The sequence below is a fragment of the Zootermopsis nevadensis genome, unplaced genomic scaffold (assembly GCF_977971745.1).
Source record: "Zootermopsis nevadensis isolate Lab colony 2312 unplaced genomic scaffold, Znev_1.0 Znev_ptg000029l, whole genome shotgun sequence".
NCBI classification, from domain to species: Eukaryota; Metazoa; Arthropoda; class Insecta; order Blattodea; family Termopsidae; genus Zootermopsis; species Zootermopsis nevadensis.
In genome coordinates, this window is record NW_028259161.1 from 14,913,187 (window position 1) to 14,935,685 (window position 22,499).

The 22,499-nt window shown below is 36.5% G+C and overlaps 1 protein-coding gene and 2 long non-coding RNA genes across 5 annotated transcripts; 2 read left to right on the forward strand and 1 right to left on the reverse strand.

Moving 5' to 3' along the window:
• The first annotated feature begins 254 nt into the window (after positions 1 to 254).
• LOC147872272 (uncharacterized) lies at positions 255 to 4,440 on the forward strand. Its single transcript, XR_015537633.1, has 2 exons — positions 255 to 964; positions 3,945 to 4,440. It is a non-coding gene; the product is annotated as an uncharacterized LOC147872272 (long non-coding RNA).
• On the reverse strand, positions 4,436 to 11,390 carry LOC110828746 (uncharacterized). 2 transcript variants are annotated; one of them, XR_015537632.1, is made up of 4 exons: positions 11,117 to 11,390; positions 9,426 to 9,952; positions 9,021 to 9,305; positions 4,436 to 7,552 (listed from the first exon to the last, which is right to left on the reverse strand). It is a non-coding gene; the product is annotated as an uncharacterized LOC110828746 (long non-coding RNA). The 2 variants fall into 2 exon arrangements; XR_002542766.2 differs by having other exon boundaries at positions 9,426 to 10,136.
• Positions 11,391 to 12,980: 1,590 nt separating this feature from the next.
• Positions 12,981 to 15,341, forward strand: LOC110828745 (tubulin alpha-1 chain). 2 transcript variants are annotated; one of them, XM_022061729.2, is made up of 3 exons: positions 12,981 to 13,115; positions 13,749 to 13,971; positions 14,091 to 15,341. In XM_022061729.2, the coding sequence occupies exons 1-3, from the start codon at positions 13,113 to 13,115 to the stop codon at positions 15,215 to 15,217; spliced, it is 1,353 nt and encodes a 450-aa protein (XP_021917421.1). In that variant the 5' UTR covers positions 12,981 to 13,112; the 3' UTR covers positions 15,218 to 15,341. The 2 variants fall into 2 exon arrangements, with proteins under 2 accessions (XP_021917421.1, XP_021917422.1); XM_022061730.2 differs by having other exon boundaries at positions 12,998 to 13,115; positions 13,736 to 13,971.
• The last annotated feature ends 7,158 nt before the right edge of the window (positions 15,342 to 22,499 follow it).

The window sequence follows — 22,499 nt, forward strand, 5'->3', positions numbered from 1 at the left end:
AAGAAAGACGATCTATTGAGCATTTCGTAGATACCAAAAAAAATGAAAGAACAATAAGTTAGCAAACTGTTAGCTGCAAAGTTAAAAATATTATGAAACAAGCATTACAGTATGAAGCAGGCCAGTACACACAATATTCGTTACGTAAATTAATATAAAATTGTAATATAATATGAGTTTTCGTTCGTCTTCACAAAATACAGAAAAACTACAATTGTAGTAACCCACAAACCAAAGAGAAAAATTGTTATTATTTCTATGACTCCACCTCGTACACTTCTATACTGACAATGGAATGTGAGGGAGTAACGGGTGATGTTTGTGATGGAGGCTTTTCAAGGAATGATCCTATCCTCGGAACTGGGAAGTATCAAGTCATTGACAGAGAACGAATCGTTCCTTCGTGTAGCACAGCTACGTCTCACGCAATTCCGAAACAAAGTAGAACATGACACTCTGAGAACGGGAGTCACAATGTGAATGACTCCTGCACATTTAATACCCGTAGCTAGTGTAAAATGAGATTGCATTCCTGCCATGCGGTTCCTTTCATGTTACATACAGCATCGTTCAAGTGTTTTGTATGGAAATGTGTTTCACGATCAACTTATTTTCTTCACTACTTGTACAATGTATTTCATAAATTAAGATCACATCCATTTTTAGGTTAAGGCCGAAATGTGTCACTAAATTCCCGAAAGATACCCAAGTCACTGTAGATAAGCCAGTTCTAAATTTAGATCACAATCAATATAAAAATTTCATGGTATATCATCAGAACATTAGAGACCTTTCAACCCAAAACTTAGAGAACACCCAGAAAGAAAATCTCCTGGTTTTCCATCAGAACATCAGAGGACTTTTCCCAACTACTGAAGAATTGATAATTACTCTTAAAAATGCCCAATTACCTCATATTCTTTGTCTAACTGAACATCATTTGAAAGCACCAGATATCTTACAGGTAAATTTAGACAATTAACCACTAGTGAGTAGTTTTTGCAGGAAAAATTTAGCTAGAGGAGTGAGAGCAATTTTGCAAGGAGCAGGACATAGAATGCTGTGCTGTACAATTTGATATAAATTTTCTAAATTATGTTTTTTAGCAATATACAGAGCACCAACAGGTGACTTTAAAACATTTATTAACAAGTTAAACAGCATTATGGACTACCTTTACAAACCGAAAACGGAATTTGTCATCTGTGGGGGATATAAATATTGACTATCTCTCAGAAAGCTGCCATAAGCAATGTCTAAATTCTCTTTAAGCAATGTTTAATCTTACACCTACAGTTGGCTTTCCCACAAGGATTCAAAATAGCTCCAACTCTGCCATTGATAATATTTTTGTAGATAGTTACAGGTTAGAACACATTTCCATTAAACCGGTAATAAATGGGCTATCTGATCATGATGCTCAGCTATTAGTTATAAAAAACATAAACCTTATTTCTAACTTTCGCAATGATAAGAAGGTAACTAGAGTGATAAATGAAGTCACTTTAAATGAATTTATACAACATCTCAGTAGTGAAGATTGGGAATTATTACTCAGTGGTGGTGATATGGATTCGAAGTTCAATTCTTTTCTAAACATCTTTTTAAGCATATTTGAAAAAAGTTTTCCTACTAAAACAGAGAAAAAATTGTCTGAAACCAATGTATGGATAACTAAAGAAATGAAAACATCATGCAAATGTAAGCGAGCTCTTTACCTAAGTAGCAGGTCCAGTAATAACCCACTATTGAAGCAACACTATAGAAAATATTGCAAAATTTTATCTCAAGTCATTAAAGAAGCTAAACGCATGCATTACAATAAATTGATAGTAGAGTCTGAAAATAAAGTAAAAACTGTTTGGAAAATTGTAAAAAAGGAAACTGGCAAACAATCTACAGACATTGAAAGCCCACCATTAATGATAAATAGTAACAGAGTAAATGATCCTAAACTTATAGCTAACTATTTTAATACCTACTTTTTAACTATTGTAGAAAGAATGAACAGCAGTGATACCATAACTCCAAAAACCAAAGATGCAATGAAGTTCTTGGCTAAGGCAATTCCTAATTCATTTCCAAATATTAATCTTATTCCTACCACACCAAATGAAATTAAAAGTATAATAACTTCTCTCAAGTCAAAAAATTCATGTGGTTATGATGGAATTTCATCTAAAGTACTTAAATCTTGTGTAGATTATATAAGTATTCCATTAAGTTATCTCTGTAATCATTCAATGGCTGTAGGAACGTTTCCTGAAAGACTTAAATATTCAAAAGTAAAACCACTATATAAAAAGGGTGAAAAATCCTGCATCTCTAACTTCAGACCTATTTCACTGCTGACATTTTCTAAAATTTTTGAGAAAGTTATATGCAAGAGAGTAAATAAATTCTTAAACTCAAACAACATCCTTGTCGAGGAGCAATTTGGATTTAGAAAAAATCTCTCAACAGAAAAGGCTCTATTTAGTTTCACTAATGAAATTGTGTGCGCCCTTAACAATAAAATGCATGTGGGTGGAATATCTTGTGACCTAGCCAAGGCATTTGATTGTGTAAACCATGATATATTACTAATGAAACTGAAATTTTATGGAATTCGAGGTATAGCAGGACAATGGTTTAAATCCTACCTAAATAATAGAAGGCAGAAAGTAGAAATTAAAAGCCCCCATACCAATCATAATACCTATTCAGGATGGGGTATCGTAAATCATGGAGTGCCACAAGGTTCAGTTCTTGGACCCTTACTCTTCCTCATATATATATATATATATATGACCTGCCGGCAACTATAAACTCTATATCCAAACCTATTCTTTTTGCTGATGATGCAAGTATCATTATTGCACACCAAGAATTGATCTATCTTGAAAAGATCATGAATGATGTCTTTGCCAACATAAACAAATGGTTTAGAGCTAACAAATTGGCACTAAATTTTGAAAAAACAAACTTCATAAAATTTGTTATTAAGCACAAGACATATCCTAGATTAAATATAGGTTTTGAAGAAAAATTAATTGTGGAAGTTGAAACAAACAAATTCCTTGGCTTACAAGTTGACAGTACCTTAAATTGGAAGAAACACATTGAGTATATTATTCCCAAATTAAGCTCTGCATGCTTTGCCATGAGAACAGTCGTACCGCTCATGACAATAGATACTTTAAAGCTAGTTTACTTTGCTTACTTTCACTCTGTATTGTCATATGGATTAATCTTTTGGGGAAATTCAACAGACAGTAATAAAGTTTTTTACATGCAAAAGAAAATAATTAGAATAATGGCCGGTGTCAAAAGCAGGGTATCTTGTAGAAAATTATTTCGTAAATTTAATATACTTCCACTTGCAAGTGAATTTATACTCTGCTTGCTATCATTTGTGGTGGAAAACATGGATAAATTTAAAAGAAATACAGATGTACATAATTTAAATACAAGATGTAAACATGATCTATATGTGCCAAATGCTAACTTTACTAAATATCAGAAAGGAGTGTACTATGCAGGTATCAAGTTGTTTAATAATCTTCCACCAACAATTAAAAGTCTAAATTATGATATAAAGGTATTCAAGCCTGCATTGAAAGATTACCTCTTTACTCACTCCTTCTATTCTGTAGATGATTTCATCTCTGCTGAAAATGTTTAAGCTTTATATCCATAATCTATGTATATGTGAAGCAAGTTTTGTATTTATATTTAAAATTCTGAGGTTTATGTATATTAATTTGTAAAATTATTTTTCATACTTGCATTGCAGAATCTGAAATTTATGTACATTGATATGTGAAATACGTTCTTGTACTTGTGTTGAAAGTTCTGAAGTGTATGTATATTGTATGAAATGACATGTTCTACATCCTTTGGTTGAGTCCTAAGAAGGATCTATGGAATGTAAATAAACTCTACTCTACTCTACTCATATACAGGTAGGCCCTGATTTACGCCGGGGTTACGTTCTGCCTCCTCAGGGTCGTTGGCTGAAGTGGCGTAAATCAAGGAAGAATTATAATGTATTGTACTGGCGGACAAGGAGAAAGCAACTGATCCCGACACTAAAGCCACCTAGATACCCACTTCCTGTGCTGTGTTTACGCTTTCAATTTTTTTTTTCTTATGTTTTCTTTTATTTTGTCATTATTTTAAAAGGGCGTTAATGTGAAACAGCATAAAATGAAGCATCATAAAGCTGTATAGAAAGATTGGATAGATGGTTGTCATGCAATAAAAACAAGCCAGACTGAGAAAGAAGCAAAGATGCGGTATTCTACTGTTTGGTTTGTATACAGTAAGGTGGTACCTTGTTAATGTATAAGTGAATTGTGGTTTAATTTTCCAGAAGTCCAGTCAGCAAGAGATGTGTCTCCTTTATAACTTAAATTTACTCAAAGCAGTAATAAATAATGTAGACACTTGTAAATTCAATTCTGTACTATACACACAATTACTTGGATATTTATTTTATTATGCAGAAGTACAAAATAAATAAACAAATATCACACACACAAATTCCCATGGACTGTGTAGGACCAGAATTTCTCCAAGGCTATAAACATTTCGCAGTTGTAACTCTTTATTTTTGGAACAAGTCACACCAACTGTTGAAGGTTTCCAACATTCTGGTAAACACTGCACTTGCCATCTTCAAGATAAATGTCTGCAGGAAAGGGGGCTGTTAAGAAACCCTTATAATGAAATGGTTGTAAGAGGTGTGTTGGGGATGACTGATGTAACTGGGTAAGAAGTGATGGAAACATTTGCATGAACATCACCTCTTTTCCTGAATCATGTGGTCAATTCACACTGGTTAGAATCCAACTTTTGTTCTTACCTAAAAATGTTCATCACCTCTCACTACCATATCTTTATAGGTGCATCCCAATCCTCCCTCTATCTCCTGCCTACTAAAAACATTCACCATGAATATGGCAACTGCAGTGTTTGCCAAATTACTAGCAAATGTTTAACATTCAATGCTGCTTGTACCTGAAAACTGTAGTTTATCAAACTCTAGCTGCAAAAGCCAAATGACAAGAATTTTACATGTACTTAAAGTGTTACAGAACTGTTGCTAGTTATATATTCAGAAAAAAGTACGCCATGAGCATTATAATGAAACTTTCCAAGTGATGTGTGAAACTGGCATTTAGATGAAGCGAAACAGTGTTAAAGACTGTCTGTATTCGGTAAGTACAAAACAAGAGAATTCCATTTCAGTTCATGGAATATGTTAGAATAATGTAGTTAATTAAATGTGTCTTATAGATTTCTAGTAACTGAATTTTATAAATGAGGATGGAAAGTCAAGGCTTCACAACCAAGTATTTTATCTGCTTCAACTTAAAAAAATCCAATAAGCAAGTTGCCAAGTACTTGTATCAACATGCTTTAATGCTCACAGAATATTGTTGTTAGAAATAAGACATTTTTTAGCATTATAATGAGACCGATTGAAACACACATTCAATATTGTTATGTAAACGTATCTGTTCAAAATATGAAAATGCAATTTGTTTTCAATTGATAAATGTGACTTTACAGCCAAAGTTAGTTCAGTGTACATTGCTGGTGAAAACACGATTCATGTATACAGTAGACACCATTTCATGAATCATTCATATTATAATGTCGGCCTTAATGATTTCAGTTATGAATTTCAAGTACAAAAGAACTTTTTGATAAGTGTATTCATAGATTTATATGTGCATGTATTTTGAAATTGTACCATCTGCTACATCTCTTGTGGAAAATTATCATTTCAGCTGGCCTGATGTTTCATAATCAAGGGTTAAAACTCCAAAGGGTGCTTTTCCACAGATGGGAAGAGTAGTGTGATTTTATACTCTCTGCCAAAACCTCTCAGTCAAATATGTTGCATGCCTTCTAATACAGATTAAATGGCTCACTTAATTACCTGGACACCTATTTAATGTCCACAAGCCTAAGAATGCCTGCAAAGGCCAACCAATCTGAATCACCACACAGTGGCTCTCAGTCCCCTTTTGTCCCCACAAGTTAGACCCAATATCAACAAAAAGGGAGCAACATCCCATACTTTTATTCTAAAACTTGTGAATCGAAGAAAGGTGTCTTGCAACAATATGTCCACATATATCACAAATGCAATACCAAGAGAACAGTGTTGGAAAATAATTCATCAGCACTGTTAATATATACTACTTGTATCAAAAAACAGGTACAAGTGTAGGAACTCAAAATACACTATGGACAAAGTCAAGTACGAAAAACAATACTTGTTTTTCTTCTAAGGTAACTCTCATGATGTGTCAAAAAGTGTTAATAACAGAAATGTCCATATCATAACCATTTTAATATCATCAGACTGTATTCATATTTTCTCCATCCAAACTCTGTTTTAATATGAGGTCAATGACATTTTAAGGAAGGCTACTGCAAGAAGTTGCCAACAGAATGGAGAAATAAGTAAAAATGTACTTTTGACATTCAAGGTTATTAACCTCATTTTTCAATTGCAATTCAATAAGCTCCATAAAGCCCAAAAATTTTTATGAAAGGAAATGAAAATCAAGCCAGGTTTTACACATTATTGCACATAACTGAGAACCTGATGGTTTATTATCTACATGTTACTATACTGGAAACCTTTCAGTTCCATAATCTCACAACACACATAACTCACAAATGATTATTCATCAGATTTCTTGCTTCATAAAACATAAATTATGTGTCACAACAATATCAGTTATAAAACGGATTGTAATTAATCCAATGTGCTTTAGCCTGTTGCTGGGCTTTCTGATGGGATGTGAACAAGGCCTTAAATACATCAGTGGCTTCTGGATCACTGGCCACACTATATGAACTTCTCGTCTTTTGAATACTGGATCTTCAATGTTACTCCCCATTTGTCTCTTAAGGTACAATTTGGCTGCACGCGACAGAGACAAGCGACCGAGGCAGGCGACAGAGTTACGAGACCGAGACTGGTCGCTTCCTGTCTGCTCTCTATACAATCGTATGAAGTACAATTACGAGCGCGAGACAAAGACAGGCGACAGAGACAAAGCACAGGAGACCGCTCTCGGACCAGTAGTGTCTCGCGACGGGCTCAGGCAGCACATGTGTTGTTGAGTAAAATAATGGAAGAAATTAAATTTACTGGTGACCAAGATGAGCAATTGGTAGAATTAGTAGCAGAAAACCGACCACTGACCACCGACAGAAAGATCCTTCTTCACGTCTGGTTTTGAATATTGAACTCATAGGTTTTCTTTGTTTCTTTCACAACAAATGACACAACAACACATCATCTTCTTCTTCTTCGAGTAACCTTTTTAGAAGCATTTTTGTACTCATTTTTCACAGAATGTGTGCACGTATGTCTCAACAAAACAAAGAAAACAAACACTTTGCCGCATGTCTCGGTCGTCACCCCAAAAGTGTGTGGTGACAAGCTGCGATGTGTCAGTCTCCCGTCTCTGTCGCCTGCCTCGGTCGCTTGTCTCTGTCGCGTGCAGCCAAATTGTACCTTTAGTGGGTAAAGAAAATTTCATACCTGTAATGAAAGAAAAATAACATTTAGTTTCTCAAAAAAATTCAATGTAAAACTGTATGTGTTTAACTGAAGCTCTAAAAAGCAGTAAGCAAACTCTTCAACCAATTTGAAGCAAGTATCTTTCCTTCTAAATCACCCTTCACAACCTGATTTATAACATACATGTGGATACACAGTTATAGATCTCCAGGTATAGAGCAGATTCCAGCAGAATTAATTAAAGCAGGTGACAAAGGGTTGCATATGAGGATCCATAAAGCTTATTCAGTTAATTTGGGATAAGGAAGAGATGCCACAAACAATGGAAGGAATCCATAATTATTCCTATTCATAAGAAGGGGGGCAAGACTGAGTGTGGTAATTACCGAGGCAATGAAGGAAGACAAATATTCTACCTAGATGAAAGCTGGGTAGACAGCAATTTCACTTTCAAAAGTGCTGGCAAAGTACAGAAGTTAAAGGGGTATGCTCTGATGGAAATGCTGGAAAAAGACTGATTGTGGTTCACGCTGGATCACGTGCTGGTTTCCTTCAAGGTGCAGGACTGATATATAAAGCTGGATCGGCAAGTGGCGACTACCATGGTCAGATGAACAGTACAAATTTTGAAAAGTGGGTTAGAGAGAAAATGTTACAGAATTTGCCCCCCAGTTCAGTGGTAGTACTTGATAATGCTCCATATAACAGTGTACAAGCAGATAAAGCCCCATCAAAATATTCGGTTAAATCTGAAATCATCTCATGGTTACAGCGGCATGGAGTTTTCTGTGATCCAGCTATGAGAAAAGGCCAACTGTATGACCTAATACTGACAAGGATACCAAAAAAAATTTTTTTCAAAATTGATCAGTTACTAAATGCCAATGGTCACATTGTAATTAGGTTGCCTCCATATATGTGTGACCTTAGCTCAATAGAAGTAGCATGGTCTAAGGTAAAAACCTACGTTTGCGAGAACAACGTGACAGGGGATCTGTCTTTGAAGCGGCTGCTGGATTTAACAACAGAAGGGATTGCAACTGTGACTGCAAAAGATTGGGAAAGATACTGCCAACATGTGGAACTGGAGCAACAATACTGGGAATGGGAAGGGGTTGTTGCTGACATGATAGACTCAATAATTATTTCCAATCCAAATGACAGTAGCGAAAATGAAGAGACTTTTTGTGAAGATGTTGAGTCTGAAGAAGCAACTGACTTTTCTGACTACGAGCTCGCTCGGCCACTGTGAGGTAATTTTAAAGATATACTCATTAAAACTTATGAAAGCCTTTTGTTGTTGTTCCTTCAGTGGTTGTGGAACTAATGCTTTTTGGTTGGCTAGTAGCAGCTCGTCACTCACCGCAAAATCTTGCGCATGCATGTATATCGCATTCCTACCAGGGCTTTTCGCCTGATCTGTGGACTGTAGAACAGCTTTATCTGTGCTACTAAACACAAAAACATGAGTGCAGATTGAATTACTTACAGCGGCTGATGAACATTTCACTTAATTTCCCATCATCTTCTTTTGCGACGTCTTCCTTCCTCTCCTCTTCCTCACTACTGCTACAATTGCTGGTATCACTGAGGTTTTGTAAAATTAACTATAATTTATTCCGAAATGTCGTCAATAACAGGTTCCAACCGGAAGTAATTCTATTAGCATTGACGGGATTTGTTGCACCTCGAGCTCCATTCTTCCTTTGTGATGATACTAAACTTTTCCTCAGATAGTTTCATAGCATCATGTAGACGGAAACTGACATTCTTTCTGGCGACATATACAAAGAAATCGTTATCATTAAACCACCATTCACGGCTGGAGACCCATGAAAAATTCATTATACTTAGTTGCCATTAAAGCTTCATATCTTAAATCAAATATACTCACTTCTTAAAAGCTCAGCTCGCTGAGAGATTGAACTTCCATCATAGCCCATCTTAAATTTTTAAATTAGAACTACACCAGAAAAAACACACCAAACGACCTCAAGGATCAACGATGGCTGGCCTCACATGACAGAAAAAAATTAAATTACAAGAGAACATTTGCGCCATCTATTTCCGTTACAACTTTGCATATCGTGTAGTGTATTAGAATATATAATAAGCAAACAAACAAACTATTAACACTATAAAAATAGTTAATAGTTTGTTTATCTTAATTCATATTCATATATTTCCGATTTGAATAAACACAAACAGTTGCTTACTTTTTTAACTGTGAATTAAATATACTTTTATATCCCGTTCCGGTCACAGAAAACTAGGAGTTTCTGAACATACTGTCTGTGCTTTGAAACAAATAACCAGGAACGCGGTAAGAGATATTCAGGAGGGCGATTTGGACGGTTCTGTCTCTTGAATAAGTGCGTTGTCCTATAGTCACCGAATACTTGGTTGGAATGATGAAATTGTCTGTTAAAGTATATTTCAGTGGTTATTAAAATGACATCTGCTTAATACGGAATGAAGGGTTTATGTTAATAATTGATGTCTTCTGGGTTGATGTGCCCTGTAGTCTGGTATAAGTTTACCGACGTTTCAGAGGTCCTTGCTGCATCCAACATCAGGGCAATCAGGGACCCTTAAACGTCAGTTTCTGTCAACGAAAGAAACAAGAACCCGAAAAACTTACATTGTGAAAGGTTGCTTCTTAATGACAACAATGACTGGAAAAGGCTGAAATAGACCTGCATAACAGAGTAATTTAAATATTAAAGTTTTTTCATGATTTTTTGGATAAAAGTCATAGATATCTTCAAACGACTTTCACATTATGCCTAAGTGGGATAGCTTTTCTTGTAACATTGTTCTCCACAGCTTAGTCTTTGTATGTTTTAAATATTTATTATCAGTCAAGAATGTAGCATAAGTGGCAGTTAAACTGAAACTTTAATAATAAAGTCTCCATATAATAATTTGTATTGTTGTCAATGTTAAAAATTCAATAATAGAACTTTTGCAAGGAACTGTTACAATTACTGTCAATCATAGCTCTCAGCTTTTAAATGTTTCCTGTGTTAGTTCAGTCTGAAAAGTACATAGTAATGACTGAGAGCATAACATTAGAAACTAAGTGGATTGCAGAACAGAGACATAGCTAAAGACAAATTAGTAAAACATATTATACATTCAGAAGATTTAAGGGCATCGGTGCTAGAAAGGTCAAAGATGAGTACATTATTTAAAACATAAACCCCTCATTGTTTGGCTGATCCAGAAGAAGGAAAAATGAATTTGCCCATTTAAAATCGCTCTCTTTAAATCCATAATATTATTTCATGAATTTCTATTCTTTTAATTGCCAGAAGTGAAATCATTCAGACAGCTGCTATGAACATTAAAAGAATGTATTGCTTTGCTCAGTTCTTGGAGAGATAAGTAGATAGGTATCCTGTGTATTTTTATCCTGCTTGTAGAAATCTGTAAACTATCTGATCTTGTAGTCGTCTTCTAATTCTTTGCATTGATAGTGACATCGGCATTTCTCTTAAAAAAATAGAAACGATATAAGTACATTCATGCTACTTATGTTATATTACCTGCTAGTTTTATTGATAATGTTTTAGCCAAACTTACGTTATAAGTTTCATAATCTTAAACTAATCTGTGAAAACATGGGATCTCTCCCAGACATCTGTTTCTTCTTTCCCGTTAAAAATGGCTTTCCACTGATCCTAGCTTCATGTTCTTGTTTCCTAAATGAGCCTTTTGGGCTTGGATTCCATTTCAAACATTGTATGCTGCACTAACAATAACACCGAATAAACACAGTTTGCTGAAGTCGAAGACAAATGCAGATGGAACATAGCTGTGTAACTTCCAAGCTTAGCGGACATACCTCTAGTGCTATCTATGGATGACTGTAGAAACTATTAGAAGCAACACAGGTACTTGGCTTCTTTTGCTGTGCATGGGCCTTGGAACATACCTCACATTAGTAGGAAAATCTTTTCTTCAAAACGGGCTACAATTGTTTTCTGTCATCTCAATACTTTCACTGTTCTTTTGCATACTACTGTTGAGATTTGTTCCAAAATTATAGCAAATGAATACAAAATATTTTAGGAAAGGAGAGTATCACTAATTTCAGAAAGGTGTCTGGCAGGAATGATACTTGTGTCTGTTTTGCTCACCAGATGTTTTGACTTAGTTATACTTTTGTCTGATGTCTACAGATGTAATATTTGGAGGTCTAGGAACTATAACAAATTAAGTACACTCATCCTTTTTTATGAACAGAAATTTATTAATATACATTATAATTACCTGAAACTAAGTTCGAATTGGTGGGTGATTATGAATGGTTCAATTGAGAGGTTTTCGCCGTTAGAAACATCGAAAATGATGCAGAGATGAAATCGACCATGTCAGAACAGAGTTCATGAACATGAATAGAGTCACAGCAAATTTTAACTGAAGAACGACTGTCCTACTCAGCATTTTTACGATACCAAAATAATTATAAAACGTCTCCAAAAGAAGATAATTTAAAAGCTAACACGACAGCAGTAAGAGAACCACGAAATTATTCTATATTTTTTTATGGAAATGGCTTATGCTTTTTAGTTACATTTCATTTTTCCTGTAATTTCAAATTATTGCATGCATAATTTCAATTACAGTGGCATTTATGCAGGCTGTTCGCAACAGATGGCTCAAATTCTGACATGCTGGGGAAGCCTATTAAACGTCGTTTGGGAAAATTTTTGGTTCAAAATGGCACCATTAAATTATGCAAACAGCAACATTTTTGATCAGAGGCAGCCTATTGTGTGATGATTCAACCAAACAACACAAAAATCTGCCCACGCACCTGAAGATGGTACTCACTAGACCGAAACATGCAGTGGACAAAATGAAAGCATGCATTGTATCATTGGTTCAAACAACAAAATATGTCATTTGTGACTAACGGCGTACCGTGGTCACAACTTTGAAAGGCATAATCAATAAATGGTTTATTGTTTAACATACAGAGTATAAAAAGTAATATGTATAGTGTAAATGCATGTTACTCCTGTTTAATCTGCGTTAAATGAAGTGCACATTTACATTTCTACTATAGCATGTAGAGATTACGGCATGAACTCCACAATATGATGACAAGTTTCATTTCCCCCTCCGTTCCTTAAACCGCGGCGGGCCATTCCAGCATCTTACCCCACCCCAAATACAGTATTTTATGTACAGCCGTTTAAAATAAACAAATATTTTGCTTGATATTTCTTTTTAAAATGAATTGTTTCATAATAGATTATGGCTCTATAAATACTATACTTTAATCGTTTATAGATTAAATTGGTGTACATATTATTCCTGTTTAAATTCGCCAATAAGGTGGCGTGTCGTGGAGCACCGCGCCCGTATGACATCACATACCCATCGGAGAACCAATGAGATGTGTGCATTCTATGATGCCACAGTTCTATATATATATATATATATATATATGCAAAGGACAGCTTCGACCGGTCTCATTGTATGTTTGGAGAAGCGTCATTGCTTGGTTCTCGTAAACAACATCGAATAATTAAGACTGTTTTTTTGTTAAGTCATCAAATTATCTACTAGAATGGTGAGCACTATATTTCGCTCATTTCAGATATGTTAAGGAAGTAATTTTCCCTGTGTTGTTTGATTACAATATTTTTCACGAATGGAATATGCTACCTCTGCAAAATACGTTATTACTTGTGATTAATTAAATGGAAGTTCTGGAATCGAATTAATGCGAAAGTAATATGAATTTTTAATTTTGTGTGATACGTTTATCATATAACCTAAATTTAATTAATTTTGCTTTCACGTGGCAGTTGCTGCATGTCGGCAATGCAGGAACTATTGCTACTGAGTATTCAAATTTTTTTTGTTAAGGCTTGAATAAATGATGGAATTTCCTTGTAAGAGAAAGTTGAGTCTGGAATTAATTTCTTATAAACTTGGAACGATCAGCGAGGTTTTGTATTACATGAGTTTCCAATGTTGCTGAGAAGGGATTTGTGTGACCAGTGATGCATCGGTGGTATATATTTGTACATGCATTGATGTGGCATGTCTGAAGAATCACTGCTTCCATATGTGTGGGTTTTTATTGTGGCTCTAAAAAATTTAGGAAATTCATAAGCTACTGTAATTTCATGTTTCATATAATAGCGTATGAAAGGTTAGGATTTTTCATTATCTTGTCTGAAGTAGTGTTGTGTTTCAGCGTGAGTGTATTTCAATTCATGTTGGGCAAGCTGGTGTGCAGATCGGAAATGCATGCTGGGAATTGTACTGCCTGGAACATGGTATTCAGCCTGATGGTCAAATGCCATCTGACAAGACTTTAGGAGGTGGTGATGACAGCTTCAACACATTCTTCAGTGAAACTGGCGCAGGAAAGCATGTACCAAGGGCAGTTTTTGTGGACCTGGAGCCCACAGTAGTAGGTATGTACATTTGAAATCTTATAAGTGAAGCAAAGGAGCACCCTGTTTAATTGTATTGGGGAAATGTTTGTTGAGAATGTAGCAAAGTATAATGTTGATGTTGACTGGTGTGTCCACAGACGAAGTTCGCACTGGTACATACCGACAGCTATTCCACCCTGAGCAGCTGATTACTGGAAAGGAAGATGCTGCCAACAACTATGCCCGAGGTCACTACACCATAGGCAAGGAGATTGTGGACGTCGTTCTGGACCGCATCAGAAAGCTGGCTGACCAATGCACTGGTCTTCAGGGTTTCCTAATATTCCATTCATTTGGTGGGGGCACTGGTTCCGGCTTTACGTCTCTGCTTATGGAAAGGCTGTCTGTTGACTATGGAAAGAAGAGTAAGCTCGAATTTGCAATCTACCCCGCCCCTCAGATTTCAACTGCTGTTGTCGAGCCCTACAACTCCATCCTCACCACCCATACCACGCTTGAACATTCTGACTGTGCTTTCATGGTTGACAATGAAGCCATTTATGACATCTGCCGACGTAACCTGGACATTGAACGCCCCACCTACACCAACCTTAACCGGCTGATTGGCCAGATTGTATCCTCAATTACTGCTTCTCTCCGGTTCGATGGCGCTCTGAATGTTGACCTGACTGAATTCCAGACTAACTTGGTGCCCTACCCCCGTATCCACTTCCCTCTGGTTACCTATGCCCCTGTCATCTCAGCTGAGAAGGCATACCATGAGCAACTTTCTGTAGCTGAAATTACAAACGCTTGCTTTGAGCCTGCCAACCAGATGGTAAAATGTGACCCAAGACATGGAAAGTACATGGCTTGCTGCATGCTGTACAGAGGGGACGTTGTTCCCAAGGACGTCAACGCTGCCATAGCGACCATCAAGACCAAGCGCACAATCCAGTTCGTGGACTGGTGTCCAACTGGCTTCAAGGTTGGCATCAACTACCAACCACCAACTGTGGTTCCAGGAGGGGACCTGGCAAAGGTACAGCGTGCCGTGTGCATGTTGTCCAACACGACCGCCATTGCTGAGGCCTGGGCTCGTCTGGACCACAAGTTTGACCTCATGTATGCTAAGCGTGCCTTTGTTCACTGGTACGTGGGTGAGGGTATGGAAGAAGGCGAGTTCTCAGAAGCTCGCGAGGATCTTGCGGCCCTGGAGAAGGATTATGAGGAAGTAGGCATGGATTCTGTTGAAGGAGAAGCAGAGGGGGCAGAGGAGTACTAAATGTATACTCCAGTTTCAATTTGGATTGTTGTTATTGTAAGAATTTTGTGTTCATCAAATAATGTTGCAACCTGTCCATCAGTGCTTGCTGATGTATTAAAATGAGTTAATTTTGAAAGCAAAATTTTTGTGCAGTTTCTTTTACCTTCCATCCTTTTCTCTGTTGTTTAAATTTTTTGAATTCTGTACCAGATTTTTTTTTAGCCGAAGTTGTGTTAATGTCTTGCAAGTTGGTGGAACTGATGGGTGAGAAATATAAGGTATTGGTTGGGATCCCTGAAGGAAGGAGGCTGCTGGAAGAACTTTGGAAGATGGGAATCAATGGAGCAAACTGAATGTAGCTGGCTCAGGATGGAGTTTGGCAGGCTTTTGTGAACATGAATCTTTTTGTTGCATAAGTGCCATTTGAGAAGCTGAGTTTTTTTGTTTCCCCTGTTCATTTTGTATTGGTCATACTGTGAAAAGAATGTGGTAGGTGGAAAACCAGGGGTAAGAAGTGCAAGGTGGATGCAAGAAATGTTCATGTGATTTTCTAAATGCCTGTTACTATGGAGGGACAGGAAGATACTTGATTTTTGTTGTCTGCCCCTTCCTATTTCAGGTGCAGTTGATTATGGCTGTAGCCCTTCAACCATCAAAGTGAAATTTTTCAAGTACTTGTATTAGATTAATTATTAAAATAACTTGGTTTTCTTAATGCATTTAGTAGGAAAATGACTTTTGGGATGTTTTGTATAGTCTAGTAGAAATTTGAAATTTCAGAAGTGCTTGCTGCTTCCTTTGTCATGGCCAAACTAAGGCAAATGGTGAATTACAATTCAGAATTTTATCTGATTCGAATTTGAATATTTTGACTTTGTGCTCATCTATGTGTCTAGTCCATATGAAAGTGTTGGTATTGCTAAAGAGTTATTTTATAAGAGAAACAGTAAAGATTAGTTTTTTAGTTTGTATTTCCTTCTGATTACATTTTAAATGCATGAATATGGGTGAAGAGAAGCAATAGATGGTTGTTTTTAGAATTTAGATTGGAACATCTTGAATTTTAAAGAATCTTCATCCTGATAGAAATTACGAGAGAAACGTGCATCTCCACAAGTTGTTTTTTTTCCCCCTGTATTTTGCAGACAATGTGCTCCTACTATTTCAAGTGTTACGACATTTTTAACAAGGAAGCAAGTGAGGAAAATATGGCTGATGAAGACAACCATCTAGTCCATGAGATGGTTATGAAGCTTAACATAAACGAAGATGACTTAATACCGATTACAGAGGAAATCAGAAACCTGTAAACTCAGTTGGACGATCCAGAAGATAAAGCTGCACGCAGAGAAATGAGAAAATTAGAAGCTGGAGCTGCAAGTTTCCATAATGACTTCAAGAAACAACAAGATTGTGTTCGGAAAAGGGACACCTACCGGAACGCACTACAGGATAAACTCACAAAGCTATTGTGTAACCATGATGTGCTGAAGGTGCACATTGAGAAAGTACAGACAGACGTTTCAAGAATGAAGCATGTTGAAAATCAGAGCATCACTCTTGAGGATAAGGAACACATTGAAAGCAAATGCAGACAGCTGGAGGAGACTATCCGAGTGAACCAGGCTTGCTGCGATGCGTTGTCAAAGACTGTGTATGCGGATGACATTAAAATAGCCAAATTGAAAAATGAGTTGAACGACAAGTGCGTAGCATACAACACGTCCATTATGGAGTACAGAAATGGACTTCCAGATTTAGATGTTTTTAAGATGCCTATGAAATTCCTGCACAAAAATACTGATCTCATCATGCGGGTAAGGTCTACAATGACAGTTCGGTGCTTGGCTCTCTCTCTTATGTGTGTTCAATTCTCTACTTAGTCTGATTAACGTAGAGAAAAAGTTTGGTTCATGACAGATCACATATCAAATGTGAATGAACAGGCACATTCGTTCTTTCAAGAATATGATGCCATTTATGAAGAATTGATACAGAAGTTGAAAGGTCAGATGTTGGAATATATGAAACAAAAGGAATCCAAGAAATGAAGTTACAGTGTTTATAAATTACTGTTAATTTTTAGGAGAGTATTCTATTTTTGGCACAATATTTAATTCTCCTGTGGTATTATAATCCTCTTTGGGTCAAACAAAATACTTGGCTTTTTCTCTGATCACATTATGTCCTTTTGCTAAGACATTTGCTCGTCGTTTTCTATAATTTCCGGGTATTAAGTATCTACCAAGGTTGTATTTCAGATTAATACTTCAGAGACATTGCATGGGCTGGCAAATATCTTACTTTACTGATGTTTTGGATGTGCTTATTGCCTCTGTCATCAGGGAGATGATGGAGGCAGTAAGTACCTTTCGAATTGATTACTTGAGAGTTTCGAAATGTGGTGTTGGAGAAGAATAGAGAAGATCAGGTGGACGGATCGAGTGACCAACGAAGAAGTATTGAGGAGAGTCAACGAGCAAAGAAGCATTCTGCAGGCGATTACACGAAGGAAAGCTAACTGGCTGGGACATATTATGAGAAGGAATGGATTAATGAGTGATATCATCGAAGGCCAGGTTGAAGGAAAGAGAGGACTAGGAAGAAGATTGATACAGCTAACCGACGACCTTAAACAAGGAAAGAAGATGACGTTCCAGGAATTAAAGCGAGAAGCCGAGAATAGGGACAACTGGAGAGCTCTTTTTGGGCAGAGCAATGGACCTGTCGTAAGACAGAACACTTAATAATAATAATAATAATAATAATAATAATAATAATAATGTGACTACACGGTGAAATATCCCAGATTGCTGTCATTTTCATATTTGCCACTGTGAGCACTTGAAATTTCCCTTGCCTTTGTGTTCAATATATTACTTATTGTTACTGCCTGATCATTTAACATATGTACTACTGCAAATTGTGGACAAAAACAAATAAATTTTATATTTCATTTTATAGCTCCTGCTCGTCTCACCATATGGATTGAAACATTTAGAGGAAAATATGTCATTGGGATTTTATCAAAACTTACTTATTGTCCCATCATCCTAATGTTCATTGGCCTTAAATCACATTTATAGGAACTTCAAAAAAGTGTAAAACTAAAAGTGATAACTCTGCAAATTAATATTTAGCTAAGAACACTCACCTAGTCACATGATCTACCTTGAATACTATCCTATGGATTAACAATTAAATTTGAATTTGGAGATCAACTGTCTGTATAAAATGATCGTGTTCCCCAACTAGAGCACAGAATCAATTGTGTTAAAAATGTTGAATTTGTTAAAATGATGTAATTTGTTACCTGTTACTGACAAAAATACTCTTTAATTAAAAGGCGATAAAGAATATATCTTCAACTTATGAAAAGAAGTTAGTTAATAAAAAAGTTTTATTTAAGTGTAAAGTCAACTAATGACAACTGCAAAAGAAGTGGTATTATTTCACGTTATCATCCTTTCCCTAGCTTGTTCTGTCTTGGATACCACAAAAAAAGATGGCAGTGCCGGCTTATAATGTTTCTTCGTATGTAAATGACTGGCAGCTTTCTCCTCAGGTCTACAAGGTTCATGTCAAGATAGTACCATAAACATTCCTGCTTCCATTCTTCTGAATTCGTCATTTATAATAATCATCACATCTCGCTAGATTCTAAATAACCTTTGCAGTAAATAATTAAATGCTAAATTAAAATTAAATTATTTGGTTATTCCGTCAAATCACAATGTATTTAAAATAAGATAATTAAAATAATTAAAATATCATTTTGTGTTCCATATCGAATAATCGATTTACAATTGGAACAGTTACAACATGTTTCGGTTTTATTAAACCATCATCAGGTATAAAATTATATTAAATTTAAAACTCAATTACAATTTTTTACAATTTTTCGTAGTGTAGTTTTTTGGAGGTCGTGTCCAGATATTTTCATATAATGGATCAACTTTATTGTTTGAAGTGATGCTTTTGATGTTTACATCGGTCTGTGAAGTAAATGATTCAAAGAAACATTAATGAATATGGATGAATATAGAAAACAATTAAATAAATAAATAATATTATAAGGAAAGTAAAATAAACATACCAGAGATGAAATAGTAGACAACACAGTTGTGTCTGGAGGTGATCCAGAAGTATTACCGTATCCGATCAAGGTTTATTACTGAATGCGGTTGCTAGTGGGGAGTAGGTGAAAGGTGGTTGTCAGGGTTGGGGTCAAGGAACTGGAGGGCATTAAAAATGGGGTTATTAAGGTAAATGTTATTTACCAGGTATATACAAATTAAAATGTAAAGATTGCCCATTAACATATATAGGTCAAACTGGCCGCACTTTCACACACAGATATAAAGAACATATCGCAGCTATAAAACACAACAAAGATAATTCTGCATACGCAAAACATATTCTGAATACAGGACACGTGGCTGAAAGTTTTATATCACATTTATGGTAAAATGCATACAGAAGTTTGGTGGGAAATCCTTCTGGAAAATGGCAACTGGGCAGACCAAGAATGAGACTGGAGGATAATATCAAGATGGAAATTAGGAAGATGGGCTGTGAGGATGGAAAATGGATAGAGTTGGCCCAGGATCATGTCTGGTAGCAGTCTTTGATGCTGTTGGTTTTGGACCTGCGGGTTCTGCTACCAGGGAGTTAGTTTTAGTCAGTTAATATATGGTAAAATATGAGTATTTACACAGAAAAATGTTGAAAATATTGCATTGTTAATGAAAGTCTGGCTTCTAGATTTAATATTAATGAGCGGACTGAAGTGGATGAATTTCGATTATTGCTCGTTTGTAATTGTCTCTTCTAGGCTATATGAAAAAAAAACCCAGCGTACGTTGGTTTCATGTACCAGAAATATCTCTGAAATCCTATTTAAAAAAACAAACATTAATTTCACATGTGCAACGAGCATCAATTATACAGTAAAATAACAAAAACAAATGTAATTTTAATTTTAAATATTAATGAGAAAGCCGCAGTCTCTCGAGATTCATCATGTTATAGACTGATCGTCATCACTATCAACGTAATCCTCATCAGAACGAAGCATTCGGTTACCTGCTCCAAAAATGTACCCGGCAGCAGATGCATTCATGTATGCAGCAGTCTCTCTAAGGTCGGACTCCTTTATTCAAGTATCTACTGTCGTAGTTTCGTTGTTCTTTCAGTAGTTAGTCTATCAGTCTTGCATTGTGTTGTCGAAAAAATAAAGATGGGAAGAAAGAACCAGGGAAGTAAAGAAAGCAAGAATTAAAGGCAAAGGAGTTAAACAAGAGAAGGAACGGAAGTAACGAAAGGAGGGAATGAATGCACAAGTAAACAATGAAAGAGAAATGAGGAAACAAAAGTGCAGATGTAGGATTTGAGGTTCTCAAGGCGATAATAACGAAGATGGTTGTCTCTGGGCTGTAGCGCCGTGTAGTCTTGAAGAAGTCATTGCTGCCTCCATTGTCAGGGCGAGGTCGACACTCATCGCCCTGGTGATGGAGGCAGCAAGAACCTCTGAAATATTGGTAAACTTCTTCCAGACTACACGGCGCTACAACCCAGAAGACAGATGTCCTAAAAGTATTAGTGAAAGAAGACTAATCTTGAGGTCCGTGTAGACGACCTTCCTCTGTTGAATGGCTGGATACTATCAGTAAAGAGAAGACTCTCTACGCTATGAGTAGAGATGTCACAGTCGTTGCGATGGGTCCAGACGCCATGTAACAGTTTTTGAACTTCTTAAAGAAGAAATGTGTAATTTACTGCAGGAAAATGTTGCCCTGGTTTTCGTGTATTACACTTACAAATATGTGGCAATACATTCGTTCATCTGTGCTTTGAGAGCATCTCCAGCCGTGATTCTGGTGTAAAAGCCGTGTCGATCACTGTTGTCACTGTTTCTATTTACACTCCAGACTCCTATCATTGCGCTTCGTAATTGAAATGATCAGATGCTGTTCGGTTTCCCTCTGAAGCTCTCAACGTCGGCGGAAGTAATCGTGCTGACTAAAATCTCGCATGCATGCAGTCGGGCACTTTGATTTCCTTGTACGGGTTGCGTCTCATTTATCAGGTTTAATACAGGTATAGTGCTTATGGAAATAACATTCAAAACGAAGTGGGGAAGGTTGTTTGACTGAGACTACACGTCCCATTCGAGTTAGGTTTTACAACTTACAGAACGACATTAGAATAAAAAAGGTCAAATGCCTTCACAATGAAGGTTATATTTCATAGTCTTTTGTAAAACTATGCATAAATATAGACAACTGACTTCATATTTAACTTCTTAAAGTTCAGTGACATCAACAGCTGTATTTTCCCCGCAGAGTGTATTTATGGTTCCGCATGATTCTGTGAATAAATAGAGAGGAGTTGTCTGGTAGAAGATTACTAACGTTTCAGAGGTCCCTGCTGCCTCCGTCATCAGGGCAATGGGTGAGTCGCTTCTTCTTCATACGACACAGAACTCACACTCATTGTATCTGCACATATTCTTAACGTACAAATGAGGTGGAGGTTAGCTTCACCCTTCAACTGCTTTAGCTCCGTGGAAAGAGTTCCGGCAACCACTGGACTGGAGAAGGGGGGGTGAGCGATTTGCTCAAAATTCTGCCAGCGCCATCCCTGGGAACACAACTCCAGTAGTCACTGTTTACAGTGGTCAGTAAAGACGTCCTGGGTTTGTTCTTACAGGGAATAAGACCCCGGTCGTTCAGCTCATAGGCACTTGTTACACTGACTGAGCTATCATGACACGCATCACATATTGTGCGTTGTATGTCATATAACGGCATTGTATTAGTCTAATTACGTACTAACATTGTAATAGACGATTCAAACAATTAAAAATTTCTTATTTGAATTTTAGACAAAGAAATGCATAAACTTAATGGCTTGTGTTTTAATAAAATTGCTAAAGATGGGAAACATAAACGTGTTTAGTAGAAATGACTCTTATTATACGCGGGGGTTGCGTTCTGACAATCACCGCGTATATCGAAACGCGTGAAACGGGAAACAAATAAATGCACGCTGTCAGCAAGTCAGACCAAATATAACGTCGAATGACAGGATGAATGAAAATTAATTGGCAGGTATGTAAAAGGAAGCGGTCGTGGCCTAATTTAAGGTACTATCCCGACATGTGACTGGAGTGACAGGAAAACCACGAAAATCGTCAATCAGGACATCCGCACTCCGGGGCGAGGTTTGAAACCTGGACCTGCAAAATATAAAGCAGGAGCACTGACCACTTGGGCTGGGTTTACTACTTTGCTTGTAA